This window comes from Microplitis demolitor, chromosome 5 (assembly GCF_026212275.2).
Source record: "Microplitis demolitor isolate Queensland-Clemson2020A chromosome 5, iyMicDemo2.1a, whole genome shotgun sequence".
NCBI classification, from domain to species: Eukaryota; Metazoa; Arthropoda; class Insecta; order Hymenoptera; family Braconidae; genus Microplitis; species Microplitis demolitor.
In genome coordinates this window covers 20,638,774-20,651,767 of record NC_068549.1, presented here as the reverse complement: position 1 = coordinate 20,651,767, position 12,994 = coordinate 20,638,774, and the positions used below count along the sequence as shown (strand labels likewise).

Sequence of the window (12,994 nt, the reverse complement as noted above, 5' to 3'; positions counted from 1 at the left end):
ATTGGTCGTATAAAAAAATCATAAGAGACATTTTTTTTATAAAAATAAATTTTCTACAACTTTTGTTTAAAAAGTTTTTTCATAGCACCAATATTTTCGCCATAATATTAAACATTTGAACCATTCATTTCGAAGTTAAGGCAAAAATCTTGTCCCTATATATCACTAAAAAAAATCGGTGTAAGTCCACATTATCCCGGTGTTAAAATTTTTCACGGTGTTAAAAAAAAATAATTTTACTTGTACTCAAACCCTCATACTCCGGAGTTAATTCACTCCTTCTACATCCTTTTAACACCAATTAGATAACACCATTACACCGGTGTCAGTTAATTTTTCCACTGATTTTTTTTACCATGTAACCAAAAAAATTATATTTTGTGAGGATAATATTTTTTATCATGACAATAAGTAATAAAATATGATAATTATTAATCAATTTATATTGTCAGTAATTGAACAAATTTCGGTAATCAAATCACGTTTATGCCGCCAATTGCGACTAAATAAAATAAAAAAAAACCTTCATGATAATCACAAAATATAAATATAGTCAATGTCAATTTACAAAACCGTCAATAAATTTCCTTTATCTCCAGTGAATGATTGCTACATTTATCTCACGCCCATTCATTTCCTACGCCAAAATCTCCGCCTCAAAATAAACAAAAACAAATTTGTCCTTGAACTTGACCTCAATTATACTAAGTACTCGATTACCATGAAATAAATTAGTATTAAAAATTCAAACATACGCATAACCAGCCATTACTATTCTATTAAATTTACTAGTAAGGTCTAGATAAAATACTCACAGACAGCATGTAGCCAACTGAAATTTATTCCTCACCCTATAAAAAGTCTTTATATCCTTATATACATAAATAATAATAATAATAAGAGTATCATCAGTGATATAACTATCGTGTTGAGTCTATTATGATGATACGACATAGCGTGACCAAGACAAGCCCAGTTGATTTGGTAAAATATATACGAATTTAGATAGCGGTCAGTGGCAAGTTGCAAGTACCGAGGTCACGATAATGTATAGTCCACACGAATGTAAAAAACAAAATATTAACGAGACTGAGACATGACGGAACGACTCAATAATTTAAAAAAAAAAGTACAAGTTTTACTTTTTTAAATTTCCCGCTATGGAAATTGAAAATTTTTTAAAAAATAGAAGTTATGGGTTTCGGTCCGATTTTTGAAAATCGAATTTTTATTATATTTCGAGGTTTTGAGGACCTAGGAAGTGATTCTGACCATTTTCTGATCGACGTTCAGTTGTGGGTGGGTGTGTGTGTGTAAACTATTTTTGTCGACGATTTTCTGGAACAAATCAACTGATTTGCACACAGCTTGCAGCAGTCTGAGCTCGAAAACAGCGGGAAGTCTTGGGGTTGGCTGACAGGATCAACCATTCTTCAGATTTTTTTTTTATCTACTGCGATTTTAAAATTTATTTTTAATCGGAAGTACCTGAAGTAAAACCGGGATTCTGAAAAATATAGAAAAATAAATCTGAAAAACGGTAACTGCAGGAAAACCCTACTCTCTAAACATGAATAAGTGAAAAAGTGAATATTCACTAACTCTGAGTGCCAATCGAACCACTTTTTGAAATTAGTGGTTCGGTTTACTCTTGGAATCTCCGAATATTCACTTATTATCACTAATTCATGTTTAGAGAGCAAAACTTCCCACTGTTTTTAAACTCAGGGAGCTGAGTCTAGATTATCTGTAGAATTTCTAATGAAACTCAATTTAGCCGACATCTAATTTTTGAAATTTATTTAAAATGATAAATAATAAAAAAAAAAAATATTTTAAAAAATTGCATTTATAGTTTATTTGATTTCCCACATGTGCATATTTTTAGATTTTTTTTTTTGTAATTTATTCATTGACAAAAAAAATCCGAAAATTTTTAATTGCCTGCCAACTTTAAGATCATGAATTTCTATACAATTTCTTAGACATCCATCTAAAAATAGTCAGAATAGTATTCTAGGATCTGAAAACGTCGTCATCTGATGAAAACTCTATTTTCGAAAATCGCACCGAAATTATAACTTCCGTTTTTTCGAAAATTTTTAATTTTTGAAAAAAATATAAAAAAATGATCAAGGATTTTTTTATGATGTAAATTGACAAAAAAAATGACATTATAGTATTCCGTCGTGTATCGTTTTGTCTCTCTTCTGAGAGTACAAGAAAAAACAAAAAAAATAAGAGCAAGTTGATTCATTTCACGTCTGACTACATCCTCTACGTGTCTACTTACTCACTGATGCAACTCTATCTAGGAGAACAATCTTGCATAGTCAGACGTGAGATGTACAAACCCAGCGGACTACACGGCCTATATACAACTAGCTAAGGCTGAGGCTAGTAAAATGTCTGCGACAATAAACTACTCTCTGTGTCACTTCTCCTGTAAACTCCCGAGTTTATATCTAATTTTGTATTCTGTTATAGTTACTTCGTTACTTCCAAACAAAGGGGATAAGAAAAACAATTTTTTTTTTTAACTTTGATAAGGTCGCAATAAAAGTCGCGATGCCGGGATTATTTATTTGCCTATAAATTTTATTCATTTATTTTTTTTTTTTTTTTTGCTAAATAAAATTCTTTTATATTTCACTTTAACGTCAAACTGTCAATTTTTTTTATGTCATCAAGATTTCTCATGTTTCATAAAAATAACTTATAACAACTCAATATTTTTTTATATTTTATATTAATTTTTGTCACAAATATAAATATTTAAATTTACAACTAATATAAATTCAAAAAGCCCGCCATCAGTAGTAAAAATTCAATAGTCAGATAACGAAGGGTCAGTAGTTAGATCAATTTTTTTTTCACCACGATTGTGAACGGTAAAAAAAAACATAAATATTTCATCGTTATTTATGTATATAGATCGTAGAAAAAAAAAAAAAACTTATAATCAGTATCGTGATAGTGAAAAAAAAAGTATCAGTCATCTAATGCAGTATGAAAAAATTGTACATTAGTGTATTGACTATTGAGATGTCTGGGAGAGTTTTAAGTGGTATGGTTTGAGAGGATGAATCGGATGCTTTAACGTCAGTTGAATCTGTGAAATGCTGGCTGGGCGACGGGAATTGACGTAAAGTAATACGAGGTGGTAATTCTCGTACCATTTCTCTACAATACCTCGGCTTGGAATCGATATCACGTTCCTATCCCTCTGGTTTCGTGCTTTACTTACTACTACATTCGTATATACATATACATAAACATATATACATACATATATATATTTGGCTTGTATTACATTCTGATAGTCACGTGGATATTAATAATAACCACTAACTAGCCTTATATGTTCACATATATATATATATATATATATATATATATATATATATATATATATATATATATATATATATATATATGTGATTTATAAAACACCTTTTACTTTTTAATGTCAAAAATGATTAATGATTACAATTATTTTTGATGAGAATTATTTTTTACAGGTCATATATATTTATAAATATCGATTTCTTAATTTATTCAGATGATATTAAATATTTTTCTATATATTGCTTTATTTAAAAAAAAAAAAAAAAAGTTTGATAAAAATATTCTGAAAAGGTGTAATTAATTTTTCTTAATTTCCTGAAATATTGACTTCGATGGATTTGAAGACTATTATTATTTATTATTTTTTTTTTTGTTACAGAAATAGTTGAAGGCGTAAGAAGAGGTGGGGGATCTCCTTTAAGACCACTAATCGATGAGGCTGCTGTTGAGGAAGAAGTAAGTTTAAATTGAAAATTGTTTAATTTAACTTTTTATTATATTACTTACTTTTAAATTCTTTCGACTTAATACTCTTGATGAAAAAACTTTTGTTGTTGACTTCCGGTTGAAAAATATTAACAGATTTTAAAATTACTCGGAAAAATTACTTCTGAGAATATAGAGCCAAATCTGGTCAGATTCTACACAAAAAAATTTGTTTTTTTCTGACTAGTTGTTCATATTTCCTCATATATATCAAGATTTGATCAGGTGTGTTCATATATTTGGACTTTATCTCACCAGATTTTAATATATATATATATATATTTATATAGAAAAATCAAAAAATGCCCCGATAGTTTTGATTGCAAGTTGACGGAAATATACAGCCGAAAGTAGATGTCAATTTGCAAATAGTTGACGTTAATTTGTAGTCAATTTGCCAGTAAAATTTTGTTCTTCAAATTTTTTCTCGTAACTTGAATCCAAATTTTCGTGTTAACGCATTACAATTGCGGTTGAAAATTGACGTCAATATGTGGTTCAGTCCTCATATCACAGTCAAAATTTGGACAGCATAAATTTGATTAACTGACCACAAGCACAGAAACGCAAAATTTTGAAGAGCAAGTATGACCATCAGGGAATGTGCATAAAAAATTTCTACATTGTCAGCAACGTTCACCATAATCCCATACTACCCTCATGATACTATCAAGTAATTCTTAGATAAATTTTTGAGCTTAAGCTTCATCACTTTTTTTTAAAAATTTAAAGTGTTAAAAATCTTTGACTTCCCCAGGGAAATTTTATAATATAATAACTTTGAAAATTCGTTCGTTATTTAGACACTCGTGAACGAAGGAAAGTAATTTCCATTCATATGTAAGCAAGTAATAATTTCAAACAGCTCCCCCTTGTCTCACTTCTATTATACTTCAGCTCTCCTGAGATAACAAAAAAAAAAAAGGAATTGATTCTGTCGGGTCAAATCGTCCATAGACCTCGAGCTCAACAATTTCTAATTTAAAATTTAAAACCAAGACGGATAAATAAAATTTTTCATCACATAATATATTTATTTTTAAATTAAGAAGTTTTATTTAAATTGTGTGCAGGTCGCGACATTAATGAGACGATGTTGGGCACAGGATGCTGCAGATAGACCAGACTTTCCAGCACTCAAGCAAACTATTCGTAAAATCAACAAGTGAGTATCTGTGTTACAGTTTTGAGTTTAGTTGGGTAAAGTTGCGTTGCCTCGATATGTTGGATGATTCACAACAATTTATAACAAAATTGACAACCATTCCTCTCACATATATACAGATATATATATAATATATATACATATTTCACCATATTGAGGTTGCAATATCATAACTTATATTATGCAATACATAACTTTTAATATTGTTTGAGCATTAGTTCGAAAACTCGCGAATAGCATTAAATGCTCGAAATATTTTACAAACTATTATCGATACGGAATATCGATTTTATTTTTTTAATAACTTATACCCAATCATTACAACTATCGATAATTCATTTTCATATGAAATAATAATTCCTTTAAAAAAGTGCTCGGTGTTAAGCTTCAAATTTTGAGAAAAAGATCATTTTTGAAAAAATTCTTTTCAAATTGAAATGAATCGATAATCGATTTGAAATTTTTGTAAATTTGTGACTCTTGTTAACTTTTCCAAGTGCCGTTTTCAAAAAATTTTGTTCAATTAATTTTTTTGGGTATAAAATTTTACGGAAAATTAATTTCGACATAAAAATTTTGGAAACGGAATCGAAAAAAATTACTCGGGTGAAAAAATTTGGACTAATTAATCTGTCTTTAAATTTTTATAAAAACTTTTAAACTGTTTCGGATCTAAAAACGATCAAAAACACGAAAAAAAAGTTGACAGAAAAAGTCTAATTTCGGTCTGGATAAAAAACAAAGTGCAAAATATTTTTGAAAAAAAGTTTGATTTTGATCTATAGGCAAACGAAACTATTGAAAATAGTCTAAATTAAGTATAGTACGGGCATACTTCGATTTAATTGACGTTAAATTTTTATTTTATTTAAAACCGATCAAATTTTTCCCGCGTACAAAAAGGTCACTACTGTCTTACATTTTAAACTTCCTGTGAATAAATTTTTAATTTCTCTTAAACGATTTTTTTTCCTGAAAACTTTTTTAGAAAAGACTAAATGAAATCAAAAAATTTAAATTTTAAATTTAAATTCCAGTATTCAAAATTCATGCCAATAAAAATTAATTAATTTCATCGTCAAAATTTAAAAAGTTACAGTTTTAGAATAAATGAATTTTTTGTTCATTAATTTTGGATAGGATAAAATTAGAGAACTCGAGCATTAAATTGAGTTTATTTTTGTTAACGATATGATAATTCAAATAAAAATTAGTCTTGATAAATTCGGTGGTAGGTTTTTATTAGAACAGGAGTCGGGTCTCAAAAGGTTAATTTGCATATCATTCGCGCTTGAAATAATTATGAGCCCATGTTACGTAATATTTATATTCCTCTTAACATCTCTGAGCATAGAAGGATATCACACGTTTTATCTAGAAAGTCGAGTTAAATCCTCAGAGACTTAGTTTGAAATGAGTGTAGAAATGATTAAACAGACTGCTGAATAAGGCACTGAGTTAAATTTAGTAAATTGCGCTCTAAAGTACGACCGCTCTTACCAAGCTTTAATATTTGTTTTTTAGAAAATTATACAAACTCTCATCCGTTTCCTAACTAAACTTTTCTTTATCTTTTTTTCCACACTCTGTCTTTGTTGTTTCTCATCATCAGAGGAAACGAGTATCTTCCGGTTGTTTTCTTACTCTTTGTCTCATTCTAGAAATTTTTTTTTTCTTTTTATTCTTCCGCATAAATTAACCCACCGAGTATAAAGAATTCTTGATGATACTCTCAACGCGGCTGTCATTAATTTGAAACCCACTAACTTAATACACTATCATTTTTTTTTTTTTTTAATTATGATTTTTTTGGTCTGCGTAATTTTGAACAAGTCAAAAAAAAGTATAGGAAAAAGTGGGGCCACCACTTTTTTGTAAAAAAATAATTTTTTTTTATTGGAAGTGTTATATATATATATAGTCGCTAGAAAAAGTATGGGGTGAGTTGGTCATGACCATGAGTAATACGACCATATGAAAATTTTGACCAAAAAAATTTATCGTTTATTTAAATTGAAAATTCACAAAAAAAAAGCGTTTTTTGGGGCATTAAATATTTCGCATTATGAATTGAAGACAAAAAATTTTTTTTTCGCCAAAATTTCGAAGTAGTCGTACTACAGGGGTAATTGATTGACCCCATCTTTTTTTTAGAGAGAAGATACTTTACAAAAAAATTTTTCGTTCAAAATTGATGTCTAATTTTGCTCCACTCTCTTTTATATATAAATATCAAAATTTGGTATGAGATATTACGGCTGTAATTAATTTTAAATTTAAAACCAAGGGATACTAAATTTGGCATGACTCAAAAACATACTTGTGTAGAAATAAACGTAGTAACTGTTGATGCAAAGTACAAACATGTGAAGTTAAAAAATAAAATAAAATTAAACATATTTATAAAGGATACTTGATAAGAATTTGTCGTGTAAAATGGCGCCTAGTTGTTGAGATTCAAAGTGGTTTATTGATTTTTCGCGTGTACTTGCTGGGTCAACGAGTGCAGGGGCAAAAGCCCTGGATGATAGCTTGGCTCAAGAAAACACGAACGACCTGAGAAGGAAGGAAGTTGAGTTGGAGAAATCAAGTCGAGGAATACAAAGCTTTAAAAACAGAGACAGAAAATAGGGAGACTAAAAAATCTAATAAGTGGGAAGTCATCGAGCTGATGAAAAATCGTGCTAGTTTTTTTTTATTTTCGATATACTGGAGTGCTAGAAAATAAAAGTTCACAAACTTTCACGTCTTTCTTTCATGTTCTCGTGTTTCGTATCAAATTCCCATTAGATAATGACGGTAAAAAAAAAAAACATTTAATTTGTTTTGTTTCAACCCACAGCCAAAATTTTTTTCTTCTTATTTATTGTGTGTTTTTCGTTTTTCCCCAAATTATGTTTTTCTAACACAAATTGATCTCACAAAAAATTTGACGCCAGATAAAAATTAATTTTTTTCTTTTAATAAAAATTCGAAATTAAAATTTTCTTCATTTATAAGGGACAAATATATGCTTTGACATAATATATACATATATATGTTTTGGCATAATTAAGATTTTGAAAAAATTTTTTTCAAGAGAAAAATTTAATATAAAAAAAAAAAAAAAAATTAGCGTCGTATTTTGTCAAACTCTCTCTTATATTTGCAGAGTATAAATTTTACAATTGATGTCAGTAAATGAATAAATAATTAATTAAACTATTGGCTGTGAATTATGAATTTCAAATTTAATTTGAAATTAAACTAGTGTATTTTTTAATTGACTGCATCGATGAGCAGCATGGCAATAAATTAATCGTCGTTGGAGCTTTCAATCGACGCATACATACATATACATATATATGTGCATATATATATATATAGTTGATACGGTACGTGAAATACTAGTGAATCAGTCAATCAAGTTATTGTGTCGTGCGGTGCTGAAAATTGAAGCGGAAAAAATACGAAAGATAAAAAAAATAAAGTTCAATTATGCATTAAATTCAATTTATGTTAACGGCTATTTAAACTAACCAGTACTATTTATTTATTCACTCCGCTATTAAAAAAAAATCAATATAATTTTTTTAATTCTCCAATTCTACTATTTATTTACTCGAATTTAATCTTCAGGTAATTAAAAAACTTTTGCAGAAAAAGTCTTAAAATATCCTGAATGAATCGTACTAATTTAACCTTAACTATCTGCGTCGTTATAACAAAAGTTTTTATAAGAATTACACGCCTCTGTGAAAGCACAAATGGTCTAGTGAAAATATAGGGTAGAAAAAATGGCTGAAAAAACAAACATGAGGCGGAATATTTCCATGTAAAATGCAGCGTTAAATTTCCATATAAAAATATTTTTTTTGTTTCTTTTAGAGAATTTTTTAGTCTTTCAAAGCGAACAAAGTGAATAAATCATTTCTTCAAATATAAAATATAAAGCCTTTTGTTGAAATTAACCAACCGCTTTTCTACTGGATCCAATATTTATACACACATATATATATATATATATATATATATATATATATATATATATATATATATATATACATATATGATATTTAATTTAAAAGTTAATTTCCGCATTCTTCACATCAATTTTGACGTCAATAGTATGACTTCAACATAAAGTACTTCATTTTATTTTATATATATATATATATATATATACATATATATATATATATATATCTACGCTTTAAACAATGACCACTCGATGAGTTTTTCACATGAAAACTCATATTACTTTCATAGAATAATACTTATATAGGGGGGTGGGGTAAATTGACATCTTACACGACATATTTTTATCAAGTATCTTTATAAATATTTTTAAATTCTATTTTTTTATTATCTTCACGTGCTTATACTCTGCATTGACAGTGACTCCATTTAGTTGCGCACAAACATGAATTTGGGTCATGGTAAATTTTGTATCTAGTTCTTTTGATTCTAAGATAATTTAAGATTAATCCCAGACGTCATTTCTCATACTAAATTTCGTATCTATATTTATATCTATACATAGGGTCGAGTGGGAAAAATGAGACTGTTAACAAAAATTTTTTCTGTCAATATTCATCTTTAGTTTTCATATAAATATGGGGTGAGTTATGGGATTACTTACTACAGACTCGAAATTTTTATCAAAAAATATTTTATTAGACTGTTTTAATTTTAGTAACGAATAAAATTTTAAGTGGGCAAAACTCCAAAATTGGATTACTCGGGGTGATCAACTTACCCCGGATTGTAGATAAATATTTACAAAGTAGTATCATTTTGACCTACTGTTCTTTACATATTTATATTATTATATATACGGTATTATATAACTGCGTTGCATACCGTCAGTGAAAATAAATAAAATTCAGTTGTATATCTGAGGAAAACATTTTTCAAGTACTTTGGCAAGCGTCAAAAGTTTTATTATTATCAAGTTTCGCAACAGAAATAACTATCTGTATTCATATTATGTAAAGTTGGGGTGAAAAGCGAGGAAAGTCAAGTCAATTCTCTAAGATTTCCTTGACACTTTATTTAACGCTCGTGAATTTTTTTTTTAACAATCCATAAATAACTTTGAGAATACAACTATTACGATCAGACGTTAATCTTTTGATTTATTTTTATCTATAAATATAAATATGTTGTCTACTATAAATATTTTTCACGTCAGATACTATCTCCTTATGACTTATGACATATATATGACATATTAAGAATATCTTAATCTTACTTGAATGTGATTTTAAAAGTTTCCGGATATTCAAAACTTTAAATATCAAAAGATGAAAGTATTTTGTTTTTTATCAGTATCATAATTTTTTAAAATATATATCCAAATTTAAATTCAAAAATTATCTCCGTTCCCGCCTGTTTATAATTTTATCATAACGAAAATTCATCCATTTTTGGCGCAAGAAATTTTTTGCAATATGAATTGAAGACAAAAATTTTCGGAGGACAAGAAAAAAATTCTTGGGATGAATAAAAATTTTTCGCGCCAAAAAATCCTTTTTCTGTATATTTATCACATATTTCACAATTTAAAAGAAAACATTAATTTCGCAAGAGCATTGTGAAGATTGAAAAATATTACTTGAGGGATGCTTTTACAACTTACACTTACAAGCCGTCATAAAACAATTTTTCCCGCCTCGAAACTATCATAACCATGATATAAATTTCTCTTACTCTGAATAAAATTTCCCACGAGAATGAAAAATATATTTTTCTATTACTTTTAATATAAAAATTTCCTCAACACACAACAGCAAATTTAACGATAGTTAAATATTTGAATACAAACTCGTGAGTCGTGTGTTCGAACCTTGATAATAAGCAATTTTATAATTTTTGATAAACGAATTGATACACGGAGAGAAATTTATGGTAACAGTTACAATATATTATGGGAATGGTTCCCATACTGCATGGTAACCGGTTTTTTTGAAATGTTGATTATAGGAACGGCACTCATATATATTATGGTAATCATTCCTATAATTATGGGTATAATTCCCATATGGGTCGGAATAGTTCCTATGGAATTATGGTAATCGTTACTATCTACCTATGGTAATGGTTACTATAATATTATGGTAATGGTTACCATAATATTATAGGAACAATTACCATAATATTATGGGAATAGTTACTATAATATTATGGGAATAGTTACTATAATATTATGAGAGTGGTTACCATAATATTATGGGAATAGTTACCATATTATTATGGTAACCATTACCATATACGCTTAGGAACCGTTATAATGTGGCTATAGGATTGGTTCCTATTTGCTTATGGGAACTATTCCTATGAGTATGGTAATCATTACCATGATTCTTTCACATGCGATATGGGAACTGTTACCATAATGATAGGAATTGTTCCCATACTTATGGAAACTTTTCCAGAAAGTATGGGTCTATATCCCATAATCCCAAGTAATCATTACCATAACGGTATGGGATGATATTTCATAAACGTACTAGGAACAGTTACTATTATTTTTTCTCCGTGTATCAATAATTAATCAATAAATGAACTATTTAATGGCGTAGAATACAAACAATAAAGTAAATATTCTAATATTAAACTCAAATATTTACTGTCACTATTAAAATTTGCTTTGACAACATAACGGCAGCCAAATCCTCAAAGCTTGACCTTCAATTAAATTAAGCAACTAAATAGACAAACAGCCATTAGTAATCAATTCGTCTATTGTTATGGAATTATTTCTGTCCACACAAAACAAATCTCTGATTGTACAATAATAATAATAATAATAATTTTATATACTCGTGGCCCATTTTATCTTAGAGTAAACTTATATTTCTCAATAAAACAATTCAGACAACGAACACATGATTAAAACTTGGCCCTACTATCCGAGCTGATCAACTTACCTCCTCTTTTTTTCTATAAACCGCAGCTAGAATTTTTTTAACGATAAACAATTTTTTTTTTTTTTTTTTTTTTCAAAAATGGTGTCTCATTTTACCCCCGGTTTTAGACTTTTACTATTGCAATTAAAAGTTTATTAAAAAAAAAAAAAAAAACTCAAAATTATATTTTTACTCAGCCGAAAAATTTTTTGCATTATGAGTTAAAAAAAAAAAATTTGAAGCGGAAAAAAATTTCTTACGCAAACAATTCCATTTTTTTCGTCCTAGGATAATTTTTGTTTTTAATTCATATTATAAAAAATTTATCATGCAAAGAAGTCCTTTTTTTCTGCATAAATTTACTATCTGAAGTTAAAATTACCAAAAATTAGAATAAAAATATTATGACAGACATATGAGTAATAAATTTATTCGCAATCCAAATATTGCCATTAACAATTTGAATTTCCATTAGATAATTAACTGACATTCTACATAGACTTATGATAAATTTGAATACATATGTTATATATATATATAATTAGAATGCACATATGCGTAGCTATTAAATCTGTCATGACGTATGGAAATTAGATAATTTGTCGAATTAGTAACAGGAATATTATATTAAAGCGACCTACTGAAGGTTAAATTTGAACACGAGGCCGCTACAGGGTCATGACACAGGACAGACGATACATGAGACAAGAGACACAGGTACGAAATAAATAGGTCTCTGAAGGTATTAAAGGTATTAGAATTAGGCAGCATAAATCATAATAACAAATTGACGTGAATGTATTGATAGTATGGGCAAAATCCTTCAGATCCGGTGTCAGAGTGTAGTTGGCTCTTCTATCTGTCTTCTGTCTATTCATGGGTACGTCATTAAGTACGCAGCCGCTGGACCAAAAGTCTTTTCAGTCTACAAGTATTGTTTGTGATTAATCGATATATCGAATTTCGAGTGAGTAATGTCGTATACAGAGCTTGTCAGTTGTCTGTGTCTGTGTGTGCCAGTGCGTGGCTATTTATCTTCACATGTGTGCTATTGAACATAATGGAGAAACGCACAATACCAACAGAATGCACTGGCACAGACACC

General features: G+C 28.4%; 1 protein-coding gene across 3 annotated transcripts in view; it reads left to right on the top strand.

Annotated features, from left to right (window-relative positions):
- Positions 1-12,994, top strand: part of LOC103579546 (atrial natriuretic peptide receptor 1) — a 100,218-nt gene that overhangs the window by 65,116 nt on the left and 22,108 nt on the right. For all 3 annotated transcript variants that reach the window (XM_053739059.1, XM_053739058.1, XM_053739060.1), the window contains 2 exons: positions 3,728-3,804; positions 4,908-4,999. In XM_053739059.1, the coding sequence (XP_053595034.1) occupies positions 3,728-3,804; positions 4,908-4,999 (169 nt within the window). The remainder of the gene's footprint in view (positions 1-3,727; positions 3,805-4,907; positions 5,000-12,994) is intronic.